General features: G+C 39.6%; 1 protein-coding gene across 1 annotated transcript in view; it reads right to left on the reverse strand.

Annotated features, from left to right (window-relative positions):
• Nucleotides 1-5,568: 5,568 nt before the first annotated feature.
• The window catches only part of pawr (PRKC, apoptosis, WT1, regulator), a 64,483-nt gene continuing 55,697 nt past the window's right edge, over nucleotides 5,569-14,354 (reverse strand). The window contains exons 6-7 of the mRNA XM_035679582.1: nucleotides 11,105-11,209; nucleotides 5,569-7,113 (exon numbers count right to left, since the gene is read on the reverse strand). Coding sequence (XP_035535475.1) covers nucleotides 7,027-7,113; nucleotides 11,105-11,209 — 192 coding nt within the window. The 3' untranslated portion in view covers nucleotides 5,569-7,026. The remainder of the gene's footprint in view (nucleotides 7,114-11,104; nucleotides 11,210-14,354) is intronic.

Genomic DNA, 14,354 nt, shown 5'->3' on the forward strand with positions numbered 1-14,354 from the left:
GGAAGAGGAGAAGGCGTGTGTTTGTGTGTGATGGAGTTGGGGGGGAGGGGGGGATGCTTCCTCACAAAGCATATCTCTCAGATGTGATGCAATTGGACAACCAGACACAATTTTTGAAAAGATTGATTGGGATACACACGTCGTATCACGTTGCCATGGCAACCCCCTGGTGGCCAGGAAGAGATCTTTGGAAACAGATGACTTAATTCCCAACGGAAAAACGAGCCACTCAAGTCTGTCATCCTCTGCCTCTGCTGTGAGGGGGCTTACCTCTTTCCATATGGTGTGTGTGTGTGTGTGTGTGTGTGTGTGTGTGTGTGTAAGGGAGTATGTGTGCACAACAAATTGAACAGGTCTATTGTGCTGCTGTGGTTGGTTTACCGTGCTTATTCCAAATGGAACGTCCATGTGAATCCCATGCTAATCCCACTGATGGCTGTGCATGTAGATTTCTGTTGTTTGCCTCCACAAGACGCGGTCTGAAGGTGAGGATGGTGTATATGCAGCATTTTATTTCCCTCAGAGACGAGAGATTGAAGATGGGTGTGTGTGGGTGGGGTACCTAATGTAAGTTGGGCACAGGGTTCATGGACTGCGTACCACCCACATTCAAAAGCCACTACCAATATCAATATTTCATTATTTTGTAAGGTCACATTTTCTACAAAGGTCAAATAAAATAAGTATTTTTTTTCCTTTAGAATGGTATTCTGCACATTCTAGGACACAAAACTCTCCAATGAAACCAAGAATAATTCAATTCATGTGTTATGATTAATGAAGTGAATGTATCATTTTGCCAAACACCAGGCATTTATTTTTTACTATTTGTTAATTACTTCAACACATAAATGTTAATTGACTTTTTCCTTCTTGAAATGAACTGACTTTCAAATGACAAGCTAGTACAACATGTAAACAACACTTTGATTAGATTGGATTTTTACCTCTTTAATTAAGATTTCATTAAATTCTTATTTTTCTTTTTTCACGAGATAAACCCTCACAACAACCTGATGTGCTTTAGTCACACATTTTGGAGATATAACTAAGGCTTAATCAAAGTATTAGGTATATTTTATTAGTATTTAATTTAATTATAATATTGTACATATCTTGTAATATATAGGGTGGCCAAATCATATTGAATACAAATAAAATCACATGCACACTATGTTTATTGCGTTGATCCTCTGAATTAAGGAGACTTGGTGTAGGAAGTAACTTTAGATATCCTTCTGCCTAATTTTTGGATGCATTACTATTTAAAAAAAGAGTACTGTATATGAAAATATGTGTAAAAGAACATTTAGAAAGTAAATGTAATAGTAAACGTGAAAAGGTTTACAGTTTACAGGTTTATGACCAGGGCTAGATTACTAACCAGGCAACTGAAGGCCACAGATTCACTGTTGGTTTATGATTCATTGCAGATGTGTGTGAATATGACTGAACTGAAGGGCCTTAAGGCTGGTGTCAAAACCTCCGCGGTTAACTCCTCTCCTCTCCTGGATAACATTTCTTAAATAAACTTGTTAATTAATTGAGGCCCACAACTTTGCCCAAGGGCTTCATCTGGCCATGACTATTAGTTGTGGTCCAGCGTACAGCCCATGGATAACACATACCAACTAGCATCAGATATTCCACACAAAGCAAATATTCCCCCAGAATAGAAACATATTATTATTGCAGGGAAAGACAGACATTCAGGTGAAATTAGAGGAGAAAATGTTGATGTTAGTTAATTCCGAATGCAGAGAAAAGTCAAGGCCCCCTGCATACTCTGTCAGCTGGAAGTGCTTTGTGTTTATTCTCCAGCCTGCGGAGCTTCCTCATGAATATTGAAGTTCAAATCAAAGTGTGTTTCTATCTTTATGGCTTTCAGAATGTGTTACAGCGGCAGATTACATTTCTCGATGTGAGAAAAACCATTCTTCTATTTTGTACTCCACAACTGTTTTTATATAGATATACTAAAGAAAACAACAAAACATTATCACCAAGAACTATAATTATAATTTAAGCCAACTGGGCAGAGATCTACTGGACAAAATGGACAGAGCTGGGTCCAAAGCTTAAGGTCAGAAGATGAAACAAAGTTATAGAAGCCAGACCAATGGAGATGCAAGCCAACAGGCCAAAGGACAGAGCAGAATATGGGTTTGTACTACCATCTCAAATAGATCTCTTTTTTTAGGATAATGGGTTATAAGGGGTGGAGGGGGTAGACATAAGTCATTTTAGTGAGAGAGTGATTTAGGTGACAGCTGCAGTGATAAAATGGGCCAGATGGAATGGGTAGAAAGTGTTCGGATATGCTTTTTAGCAGCTGATAATGGAATAGCTGCCAGATAAAGTAATAATCGCTTGTCAGAATGTAATAAAATGTCCTTTAAATGTGTTGAAAGTGGATGGAAGTGTTCAAATCTATTCATTTCTGGTTAATAATTAACACGATCAGCATTGCATTATTGTTTTGCATTCATTTGCATTATTGTTGTCATTTATTTAGATGTATGGTAATTTTAAGGAGGTATTTTTTGACAAGCTGTTTCATTATACAGCTGCTTCTTGGTGCATCTTTATAAAACAAAAACAAAAAAGTTTCCTCTACGTCAATATTTCCTCTAACAGCTGTCATGATGTGAAGCTTAAGAAAAAAACAACACATCCAAAACTTTTCCATTACTCTGAGCCAAACAAGTTAAATTATACCATTCGGTAAATGTCATGCTTTTGGACTGCCATTAGTTGATTCCTCGCCATTTGTGAACTCTATTAGAATCCCATTGACTTTTACGGGGCATTTCAACAAAGGGCAGCTCCACATGTGGTCCAGGTGTTAAGGGAAGTGCGTGCGAGGCGTCTGAAGCCTTGTTATTGCGGACCCAGCTCCAACACGGTGCTGTTTGTCTGCAGAGAGTGGCTGGTTTAGCGGTGCGACTTCAGAAAGCACTTTCATGGTGGCACCACAGAGAAATCTTACTCTACAACTTGAAAGAGACAGTGAAAGATTGTTGCTTCATCTGGAAGTACAGTGTGACATTAGGATAGAAGGTCTGAACACAATCATTTCCTATCACCAAGGACACTTTGAATACTGGCTACAAAGTGTCACCTCGGATATCACATAGTTTGGAGATAATGGGCTTTAAAAAGGTGCATGGGTAGCTACAAGTCATTTTCAGGCTAGTGGTTGAGAAAATAAGCTGCTGTGATAAAGTAGAGCAGAAGGAATAGCAGAGGAAATAGCACAAATATGTCCGGTATCGTACCATCCATCCATTCTCGCTCTTTCTGGCATCCTGACCCCTTCCATCCTCCGCGTGGATGAGTGCTTCCCTGCACCATGGACCCTGGAGATTGAGGAGATTGGCCCAAGAACCAAGAGCATGAAACCAACAGATAATGAAATATGGCTGGGTTTCTACAAGGACGAGATAAGGCCTTCTTCTCATATCTGTCCCGACTATCAGCCTCTCAGGATCTAATGCTTTGTGGAGGCAGATCTGTCTATTCGTTGCTGTACATACAAACCAGATTGGACACACGATCATCACTTCAAGCTACGATAGAGCACTTTTGATTGGAAACTAAATGTGAGAAGAAACTGATCTAAAACAAAATGTCATCCAGTTTAAGCTCCCTAGATAATATAATACCTAGAAGTAGCCTTGGTTCATTTCTCTGAATGGCTAACACACACATATTAAGCATTTGGAGGGTGCAATTACATGGAAGTTAGTAAAACATGGCTTAAACTGTACAGTAAACCCTGTAGTGCAATAAAAATCACAAATGTATTTAGAAACAACACAGTGATACGTTAGCACTGCCAAAGGCTTAAGACAAAATAAGCAAATATAGGACTGCACTTTGGCAAGACCAATGATGAAATCTGCATGTTTGTATGTTACATTTGTCAGTAAAATCTTGACTCCATCTTGATTACCTTTCAACTGTTGAGTGCACTTCCCTGCTATCAAAAGAGGTATATAAATGTGTCAAGAAACCTTTTTTTCAGGCCACATTTCAATGTCCATAGGCTGCTGACTGGCCGGTACGTCAAATAGATGAATTTGCATTTGTTGGCTTTTACCTTTTAAAAGCATTACTTTGTTTGTTTTACATCAACTCTCTCTCTCCCCCCCAATCCATCACAGGCATAGAAGGTTTGTTTTGCCACTTAGTGGTGGTTAGGGTTGTACCACATCATAAAGTGATATCATCACACACCCTCTCAGGATATGACACTGATCAGGAGCCCAGATGTGCTTCTTGGAAACTGCAAACTTATCTAACATTCAGGGCCATTACCAGGATTTTAGGAATACTGAGGACCCCCCCAACATCCACCCTAAACACAGAGAAGAAGTAAAAGTATTTAATCATTTCTATTTCTATATTTTTATCTATTGAGTTAGTCATTTTTAGTTTTAGTTTTTGTTGTATTTAAATGGAGCAAGGACATTATTTTGGAGATAAACAACTGCTTACAAACTCATTGAACTGAACTAAAAACTAAAATACCTGTATCAGAACACTGTCTCTATTTCCCCTATAAAGATTAAATATTTATGCAGAATAAAGCTTTTTTCATTCCCCACTATACTATAATATAAGGTATAAATGCTCTTCGAAAGCTATAAATTATTAATTTATTTCTGCTGGACTCAAAGTAGTCATCTTTAAATATTCTGTCATGTATAATGTAAATCCCACTGCTCCAGGTCACAAAAACACTTTGCATACAACATAACATTCTGTCAGTCCTCTATACACAGTACATATTTCTCCTTTAGGGTATTAACCTACACTATGTCTGTTTAAATGATACCACATAACAACATCTAGTGAGGCTTTTTTTCCCTCTATACAACAAGGATGACAACATGGACTGTCACTCATCTCGAAAGGTCACAGACATAATCACATGTTCCTGCAAAGCTTCGAACAAAAGAGAACAACTCTTTACAAAGACTTTAACTGATAAACTACGTTCACATGCAGTGAAACCTGTAATCCACCGAGTGGATCAAAACACAAAGGATTCTGATGGTGTAACTTCACTCGAGGTGTGATGTTGCTGGTGAGAGAGAAACTAGAGGCAGATATGAATTGTCTTTACCCTCTGTGAGAATTCCAAATGACAGACCCTACAATTTTTCATAAAAATGCTAATAGGGATTATGGAGAGAGCCCTCCAGCACTTTCGATCATCTGCAAGAAGCCATTATCTGGAAATTTAGTTGACATTAGTGCTGATATACTTCCTATATAGATGCTTCCCTACCCACTCTATCACTAGGTGAGGGAATTAATGCTCTTTCAATAGTGTAATAGAGGTTCTGTGGGGTGGATGGAGGTTTTATGTCCCAGGATTGTGGCTTTTCATGCAGTCAGGTCGGTGATTGGCATGTTGAATCATGAATGTGTGTGTGTGTGTGTGTTGAGAGCTAGGCGGAGGAACTGAACCCCCTGCCACCGTCACATTACATTACTGACTCAGTGGCATGGTATCATCACATCAAATTAGTCTTAATGAACACAAGCGAGTCGACTGAGGAGAGAGATAATCAAACTTTTATTAAATGTCTTAATCTTCTGTACATGCATAATGTAATGGGAAGAGAGATGGGTCTGTGATGTCTGTCTGCAAGGGGATGATCTTTACCCCAAAATACGCGAATGTATGTGGAAGCAGGTTTATCTATTGATGGGCTAAAACCTATAGATTAATTGCGACACTCACTGAGCAGCTCCCCAGTGGAATAAAATGATCTAAATACAGAAAAGTAAAATGCCACTACCAGCCAAGCCCTGTTCCCTTGAGTAAACAAAAGAGATGCATTTCAAATAGTATGTTCCTTCGGTTCATTTGGTTGTCATACAAAAAAAATGCACTGTAGCTCACTCCACACATCTTAGATGCCATAACCAGAGCAGCTAAACGTCTATCAAATATTGCAAAGACATAACTTGTAAACAAATTACAGAGAGCAAAATGCTTTTTAAAAAAGAACCCACATATATACTAGACAAGGGTTGGACCCTGAAACATTTCATCAAGGACAAGTATAATACTCAGATGTTAATTTTGAAATGCGTAAAGCATAAAATTGGTATAAAGTATTGCTTGTGACATCATTTTAATTGGAAATATTATAAGAACAGAATTTTCTTTATTAACGTTTGTAGATGCCCTATTAGGATTCAAATGTATCAAGAAATTATTGGAGGAAAGTTAATCTGACACGAATGTTCATTAATAAAGCACCAGGCTTGAACTATTTTTTTAAGAATTGACAAAAAAAGAAAAAAAATCTCACACGCATTGCAAGGCACGATGCCTACTTTGGCTGATGGTACTGTAGCAGTAATTATGTTGAATTTGGTCCAAGAGTTCCTCAGCAGAAGCTCCATCGTCACACACGTTCACTGATGAAACCGCAATCAGACTCAATTCAAACACTGCAACACTGGAGATCTTTTTTTTAAATTTACCTGGGTGGCTGCTGTGTGCGCTGACTAGAGACTTATTTTAACCTCTAAACAAGATTTTAAAAGATTTTGTGCGCGCTTTGTTTTGTGCAGCACATACATTCATTTCACTTTTGCTTTTTAAGACCTTATCAAAAAAGAAAAAAAAAAAATAATCAAAAACATGAACAATCTAAATGGCCTATATACAATACATTTACATTAAATATGTATACGATGACAGACAATCCCCATGAGATTGTCAGGACAGGAGAACGGTAGCCCCTAGTTCGCTTGGCTTTCAAAACAAACGAGATAAATCCTCCTCGAGGGGGGGGGGTGTATTTTGTATTTGAGGCTGAGAGGCCGAGGACGACTACTTTACAGTTTCACCTCTAACAGACAGAATCAAACAGAGAAAAGGCCATGCTGCTGGACTTGACCCAGGGCGGGAGGTCAGGAGAAAGGAGAGAAGTGAGGCGCTCCAATCATCGGCGTGGGGGAGGAGAAGCGGGGGCGCTGGGTTGTTCGTCGACGGTGGTTCTACCTCGTCAGCTGACCCACCACTTTCAGCAGAGTCTTGTTCTCCTGTTTGAGCTGCTCGTTCTCATCTTCAATGTCATCCAGGTCCTGCAGCAAAAAAAAAAAAAGGGCAAAACAGACGGCTTTGGGGTTAGCAACTTTCTGGACAGATTTAGACTCATGAATATTCACAACCCTGCCTCTATACCTTTGAGGGCACAGTCAGGTTGGAGTGTTAGTCTGAGAGTTAAAGTGAGCATTACTCGCTGCCAGGTTTCCCCCTTCAGCCAGGCTGCCTTGATAGCAACAAATTAGACATTAACAGCTTCAATTAGTTGCAAATGAGAGAGGCTCTCAGTTTCCACAGCGCTGTCTCATCAAAGTGACACTTCTCATTTTCATTTTCTTCCATCACCGGTCATGATCGCATGTCTGCTGAGAATGAGCCGAACTGCACTTGGAGGAATTTAAAAAGTCAAACCGAAGAGGTTGCGGGTTTCTGCATCGCATGCTGACTCTGCTGCTGGAGAAGACGGATAAAAAGACTAGTTTCGGATCAGGCACGCTCGCTTTTTGCGCGGAGGAAGTGGACACGACGATTTTTTTTATTGTATTGTATTGTATTGTATTTTTATTGTAATGTGAAAACAATGTGACAGTGTGAACGGGTTCGCTTGTAATAATGAATCTAAAGAGAAAAATCCCCCCGAATACATAGCTTCCCTTTAGCTTTATGGAGATTTGAGGAGAGTTTCAGCTCATTGTTTAGCTGCCCGGGTTGCAGCTTTACTGTTTTGGTTCACTATCGCCGCTCTCACCCACTGTTTTCAGTAAAAAAGCTTAAAAGTTAGAGACTAGCTGGTGAACATAGCAGAGCATTTAGCAGCTAGAGAGCAGGATATTTTTCTCAGGAGTTGGTAGAGACTAAAACAGAGTTAAAAGGAGAGTAATTATTATATTATATTATATTATATTTGTAGCCAGGTGCCCAGAAACATGACTACAAATGAATAATAAAGTTGCTCTGTATGTGCTGGATGTGTAAACAAGCACAACAAAGTTCACCCCATCATTATATGTCGTTGTTGTGTTCACAACTTGTTTCCGCTGCCCAGAAGTGGCCAAAAAAGGTCTGACCTTTGAAAAATGCAAAATCTACAACTTGCTTTATCATTATATGGGAGTTCTCATCAGCTCTCATCACACAGATGCATGTGATTACAGGGATCTGAGCTCTCCACAAGACCAGATTTCTCTTCAAAGAATATCAAGAGGGAGATTTAGGTTCAGCAGTTGAGTTTTATCTTTTTTTTCTCCCTCAAATAAACGTCTGCAGTGACTGAGGGTTCAATCTCTGCAGAGACGGCAGACTGGATCAGCCGTTATCTCCTGCTTTCCCATCAGGCCTTGCGGGAGCCTCTCTCATGGACATTTCTGATGGCTATCACTGCGTCGACCGTTCTTACATAAAGGCCTTCTCTTATGACCATCTTCCTGTCCATGTGATGTTATCAACTTGATGCCTCCTGCAATATTGCACTCGTAGTGTTTGTATATGGGCGGTGCGTGTGTCATAATAGTGTCAAGATAATAACCAAGCAACACTTATTCGACCAGTTGCTGAAAACGTACACATCGCTAACTGCTGTATTTGTTGGCAGAGCTCGAGCTCTTGTTTAGATTTGATTGGCTCCACAGGGAAGAGCTAAGATCTCTTTTCTCTGAAACATGAAAGTCTTTCAGATCTATCCCCCCCCGCTAAGTTCCCCTTCAAGGATGCCAAAATACAGAGATGAGATGTATTTTACCACCAGCCTCGTGACCCAGAAAACACGGGTAAAGGCTGTGAGTTGAGGAGGGATTGTTGACAGTCTGGGGTGAGAGAGGGAGATGAGGGTTCAGAGGGTTCGGGGGAGGTTTCAGTCCGGCTGCTGAATATAAAGAATACTCAGCTTACATAAGTATCGCCTGACCTGTGAACCCAGACCACAGTGTGAGGAGGAAACAGGACCCCTACCTGTGGGAGCAAACCAATTTTAAAAACACACGACCCCCCCGTGTCAGTGGGTTCACGTCAGTGTTCTCAAGATCTCTCAAACGCAACTCTGACAATAATAATAAAATAAGAAGGCTTGTCATCACTCGTCTAAGCATTTTCACGTCTTAACTGATTTTCCTGAGGGAGTGCTTGTAGTTCTCTTCCTCACAGAGACTTTTAAGAAGTGCCTCAATTCAGTCTCACCAGGGCCCTCTTCTTAGTATGTAGATCATTTGAGACTGTTCTTAAAAGATGAATGCCTCAGTCGACATCTGTTTAAGTGACAGAGGCCTCCAGCAAATGTAGTAATTACGAAAACGAGGAATTCAGGTGACGAAGAGCGGAAGAAGTCCACACGGTGAGGAAGTGGATGGATCACATGGATGACATCACACATCATACATTTAACGTACAGTGTTTAATTTAGGAGGTCTCATATTAAAACAATAACAAAAGAAAGTTTGATTGACATTGTGGAGCAGCACAGGATCATGGGAGTTGTCTTCACCATCATTGTGGTCACTACAGTCCGGTTTGGATTCCTTTAGTTCAGGAGGTTGCTATCGGGAGTTGAATTAACTGCAGAGGTCTCCTCCTCTCCAAAACAAACGGAAGGTTTGGTGAATGAAACCGGTAAAAACAATGAATAAAGCAGTTTCTCTGATGCTGGAGGTCCAGCAGCTAACGTTAGGTCCACTTGTTTCTCTGATAACTCCAGATGTCTGATGATGAAAATCCTTCATCCAGTTAAAATATGTTAAAAAAAAACGACCACGATCTAAAAAGTGTATTGTAAAAATGTGTCTTCGGTAAAAAATCAATTTATGGTAGCTTCTGACAGACAACCACAATGCATGCAAAAAGGGGATATGACGCCATTGATAGGCGTTTGAACATTGTAAATACATCACTTTAGTGGGAGGCCACTGCTTGCTTCACCAGTCCAACCGCAAGTCACCGTTCCTTAACAAACCTGTGCTTGTAAACCTATGCAACTATGGAAGCCTGGGAACAGTGGAAACATTGGAGTATGAGCTTTTGAATAACGTGAAACTACTAATTGTGGATTAATTCAATAATAAAGATCTGTTATCAACAAACTCAATTGTGCAGTGTGCGGTGAACATGTAAGACCTTTTCATTCATTTCCAGCTGTGAAATAAAGCCACTCCTTTGAAATGGTTGCTGATTGTAATCTTTTTCTTACACCAGAAGTACATTGAAAATATCAGACTGATTGGCTGAAGATGGCGAGGTTGTAATTTGGTGATCATTTAGTTTGGCCTCTGGCTCTACTTCACTGAATGTGAAATTGCACAGTAAGTATGACGTTAAAATTCCCTTTGAAAGTTTTAACTGGAGGGTTTTTGAACTTTGAATGCTGGACTCAATCAACAAAATGCCTGAGTGTAAGTCAAAAGAAAGTAGAGTGAGAAATCTCACCTCACTGAAGTACACTGACATAGAAAAAGAGAATGGACTGGGTGATTTTGGATTTGTGGTGTTTTCAGCTGTCACAGCACAATTTCTGACTTATTGACCTTCTTTTTGATTTATTCAACTAAACTATCTGCCCAGACTCTCTATGAAGGACTGCAACAGTGTTTGCCCAATATGGCTGAAAGTACCCTCAAATTTAAACTCACAAAAAGCAAAAGAAGGTCTTTATAAATCTGCTTGAGACATACAATCATGCCTGAAATTTGTATCCACCAGGCAGTAAATTCGTTTTTGGTGGATAAATCAATAACATTATTGTCATCTGCCACACTGACCAGTAACTTCAAACTACTGGTGAGTTTTTGTATAGCTATTGCAGACTGCACTTACAATGCCTCTGAGCAAATATATGTGTGTAAACCTGAAAATAAAGGTTTGTTGGTGTCCAAATGCTAATGGACTGCAAAACATCATTGTAGAAAAACACACAGCTATTATACACAACTCCACCAAAATGCCAGATGATGATTTACACCTACACAAGCCACCCACACATGAGAACACAAAGGAGCGCTCAAAATATCAGACATCAGAGCAGAAAATTACGTGGGCTGGACTCACTCTGTTCAGCAAGTCAATTTCCTCCTTCAGCTTCCCGATGAGGTCGTCTTTGTCCTGGTGGGCCTTCAGCAACCTGACGTTCTCCTGACGCTCTCTGGCCAGCTCCTGAAAACACACAAATTAGCAACATAATTACATGAATGATAGATACTTTGCGTGATATTCGGTTACTAAAAACTAAAAACAATCTTTATGAGAAATTGTTATTGTCAGATCTAAAACAGCAGTTCAGGAGCATTGCTGTCTGAAAGGAAAAACTCAAAATTAACTTTTAATGAGGTTCAATGCATTGGGGGTTGGGGTTGAGATGGCCGTTTCCTCAGTAAAGGAGTTCAAGTATCTCAGGTCTTGTCCTCTGCAGTAAGGTGGGCATTGTATCAGGTAATGTGGCAAAGAGGAAGCGGAGCCTGAAGTCGAGGCTCTCAGTTTACCTGTTGATCTTTGTTCTAGCCCTCACTTATGGTCATAAGCTCTGCGTAGCAATTAAAAGTATGAGATCGCAGATAAAAAGCCGTTTTCATCGCAGTTGGGCTTCACCCGTAGAAAAATATACAGATGATTGGCTGAGTCCATTTTCTACCATTTGATTTTTACCATTTTATTTTGCATCCGACCATTTAATGGTCTGCCTCTGAAGAACAAGAGCAACTGCTCAGCGACAGTCGTTCAGTGGCAGAGTACACACTGAGTGGAAGAACGAGTGAGAGGAAAAACAGCTGCAGAGGCAGAATATTCTAACTCCGTGAATTTAGAGTTTATTTAGATCAGTTTAATGACAGTGGATATAGTAACAAGGTGATTTGCATCAACTCAGTTAGACCTTTTTTTCTGTTGAGTTTAAATAAAGTGACTTAAAAGTGACTTAGCTGATGGTGGCCGGTGAGGAAATGTTAAAATATTGCCTCAACCCTATTATGAATCAGAATCTCTCTGTTACACTCTGTTGTACACATAAAAAGTGACTGAAGTAGGTGTGTGAAGAATGAAAAAGAATTAGAAAAAGGTTTTGCAAAACTACAATCAGCAGATTATAATTCCAAAGTTGGAAAGGAGTGTCAAGCAAATATTAGCTCCATCATATTAAGAGGACCCAATTGAGGTGGCTGGGCCATCTGATTAGGAGTCCTTTTGAATGCCTGATTATGGACGTACATTCAACCAGGAAGAGCTACAAGAAGTAACTATATCGACTGTGCTACTTTGCTCAACCTGCTACCACCAGGAACTGGACCCAGAGGACCAGCAGATAGATATCAGATTGATGTGTTGCAAATGGTTGAATGTCTGAAAAACATATGCAACAATGCAGCTGTTATTCTTCAGGTGAAATCTATTTGAATCTATCTTTACTACTGGCCAGCATTAGAAAGCCTTGGGTGTTGCCAAACCCAACTGCAAACAGCTGTATTCAACATTTGAGAACATTCAGGCCTGTTTTAGTAATCTGTTTCCACGTTAAGCTACAGCTTACATGAGACTACGTTATTGAAAGCACATTTTACTTCCAAAAAACATCTGGTTTGAAAAGTTGTTAGTTAATAAACAGGACTGACTTTTTGTGAGTTGACAGATGAATCTTCAACAAATTAAACAAATTCTTCCAAATATGCAGTCTGTAATAATCGACACAACAGACTGTCAGTGAACAATGCCTTAATGGTTCCTTTTTAATTCATAGTGCTTTTGTGTTTCTTTCAAATTGTCCTTGATTTAAAGCCAGTGTGTTCCTGTCCGCCTCCTCCAACAACCACAGGGAAATAAATGAAGTGTTCTTTATTGAGAGAGACTGTACTCTATTAACATGCAAGTTTTAACATGCACAAATGTTAACACATGTCTGTGTTTATGATGGAAATGAAGATCAGACAACAATGTCCACTTTCCAGTTTCTTTCTGCTGCAGATAAGCATGAATTGTTTCCATAGAAACCAATTGGGCAGGTACAGTAGAAGGCACAGAGTAAAGTAGCCGACATTATGCTCACCAATTAAACTCTATTCATCCTTGTTTTTAAAGGTACAATAGATAACTGCAGCTTTAAAGTCTTGTAGAATCTCATCTCAAAGACACCTGAACAAACATCTCTTACACTGCTTTCACACCAATACAGTAATGCATGCTAAATGTACATTAGTGGTTTTGCTCTGAATGGGTCAACAAGTGTCATCTGACCTGGGTCCGTGACTCTCCTCACAACCTGGGTTGAGGTTATATACTTCTTGGCTTTGGAGGTACATACTGTATTTATGATGATCAAACATACTATACTATCTCTGTACTTCTATCTCTGGTTTGTGTTTTACCTGCCAGCAATCTCATATGAGCAAACTCCATCATACACATTTCCCCCTGTATGAAAGTGAAAGAAACAATGTGCACAAAAATAAGTGTGTGAAACTGGATATTTTTTATATTGTTTGTACGTAAGTCACTGAGGTCGCAGCAGTACTTACTCTAAAAACCTTTCTTTGAAAGCCACCCAAGTGACATTTGATTTCGAGTTGACTTTCTACAGTGGCAGCAGTGAGGGGTTGAGTGTCTGATAGGAACGGTGTAGGAGGAAAAGACATATCTGCACTGTAAAAGGTCATCTCTTCAACAACACCGAGGAGAATTTCTGCCAGTGCTGAGCCGCAGTTTCCAGCCAAAAAATCAGAACTCGGGCAGCCGCTCAAAGGACTCAAAGTGGAAATTCATCTAAACAAAGTGCCGCTGATAGAGGCTTTTAGTTGGCCAAAAGACTTTTGGATGGATCCTTAAAAAACTCAGAAAGAATTGAAAAGTTGCTAGGATTTGGTAGTGATAGCAGATGTCAATCATAAAGCCGACGTTTCCTATGTGATTTTACATTTCCATGGTGTTTGGGGTCAATTTTGCTATGGCTACACCCAGGGAAGTAGAGGAAGGAAAACCCACTGAAACTCAGCCTAGGATGGGTTAATGTCACAGAATAGCACATTAGAAGAAGAAATCATGTATGTTTTGGGTTCAGTCAGGTCAGTGCACTGTGGTCATGTCCTCAGTATTGGGGGGTTTTACAGACATGAGGAGGAGTTTCCATTCTATAAGAGGTATAAGAAGATAGGTATCTTTTTGTATTAAATGTGTTGAAATATTTATTATTATTAAAATAAGAAGTACATAAAAAAAGAAAATCAGAGTTAAATTTCTGGAAGCATGTAGACTTCTAGCCTTAAGTGTCAGGAAAAAAAGTTCACAGAAAATATTATTGAAAAAATGTTGGGGAGAA

The sequence above is a fragment of the Morone saxatilis genome, unplaced genomic scaffold, assembly GCF_004916995.1.
Source record: "Morone saxatilis isolate NCDOM2014 unplaced genomic scaffold, NCSU_SB_2.0 Contig10, whole genome shotgun sequence".
NCBI lineage: Eukaryota > Metazoa > Chordata > Actinopteri > Moronidae > Morone > Morone saxatilis.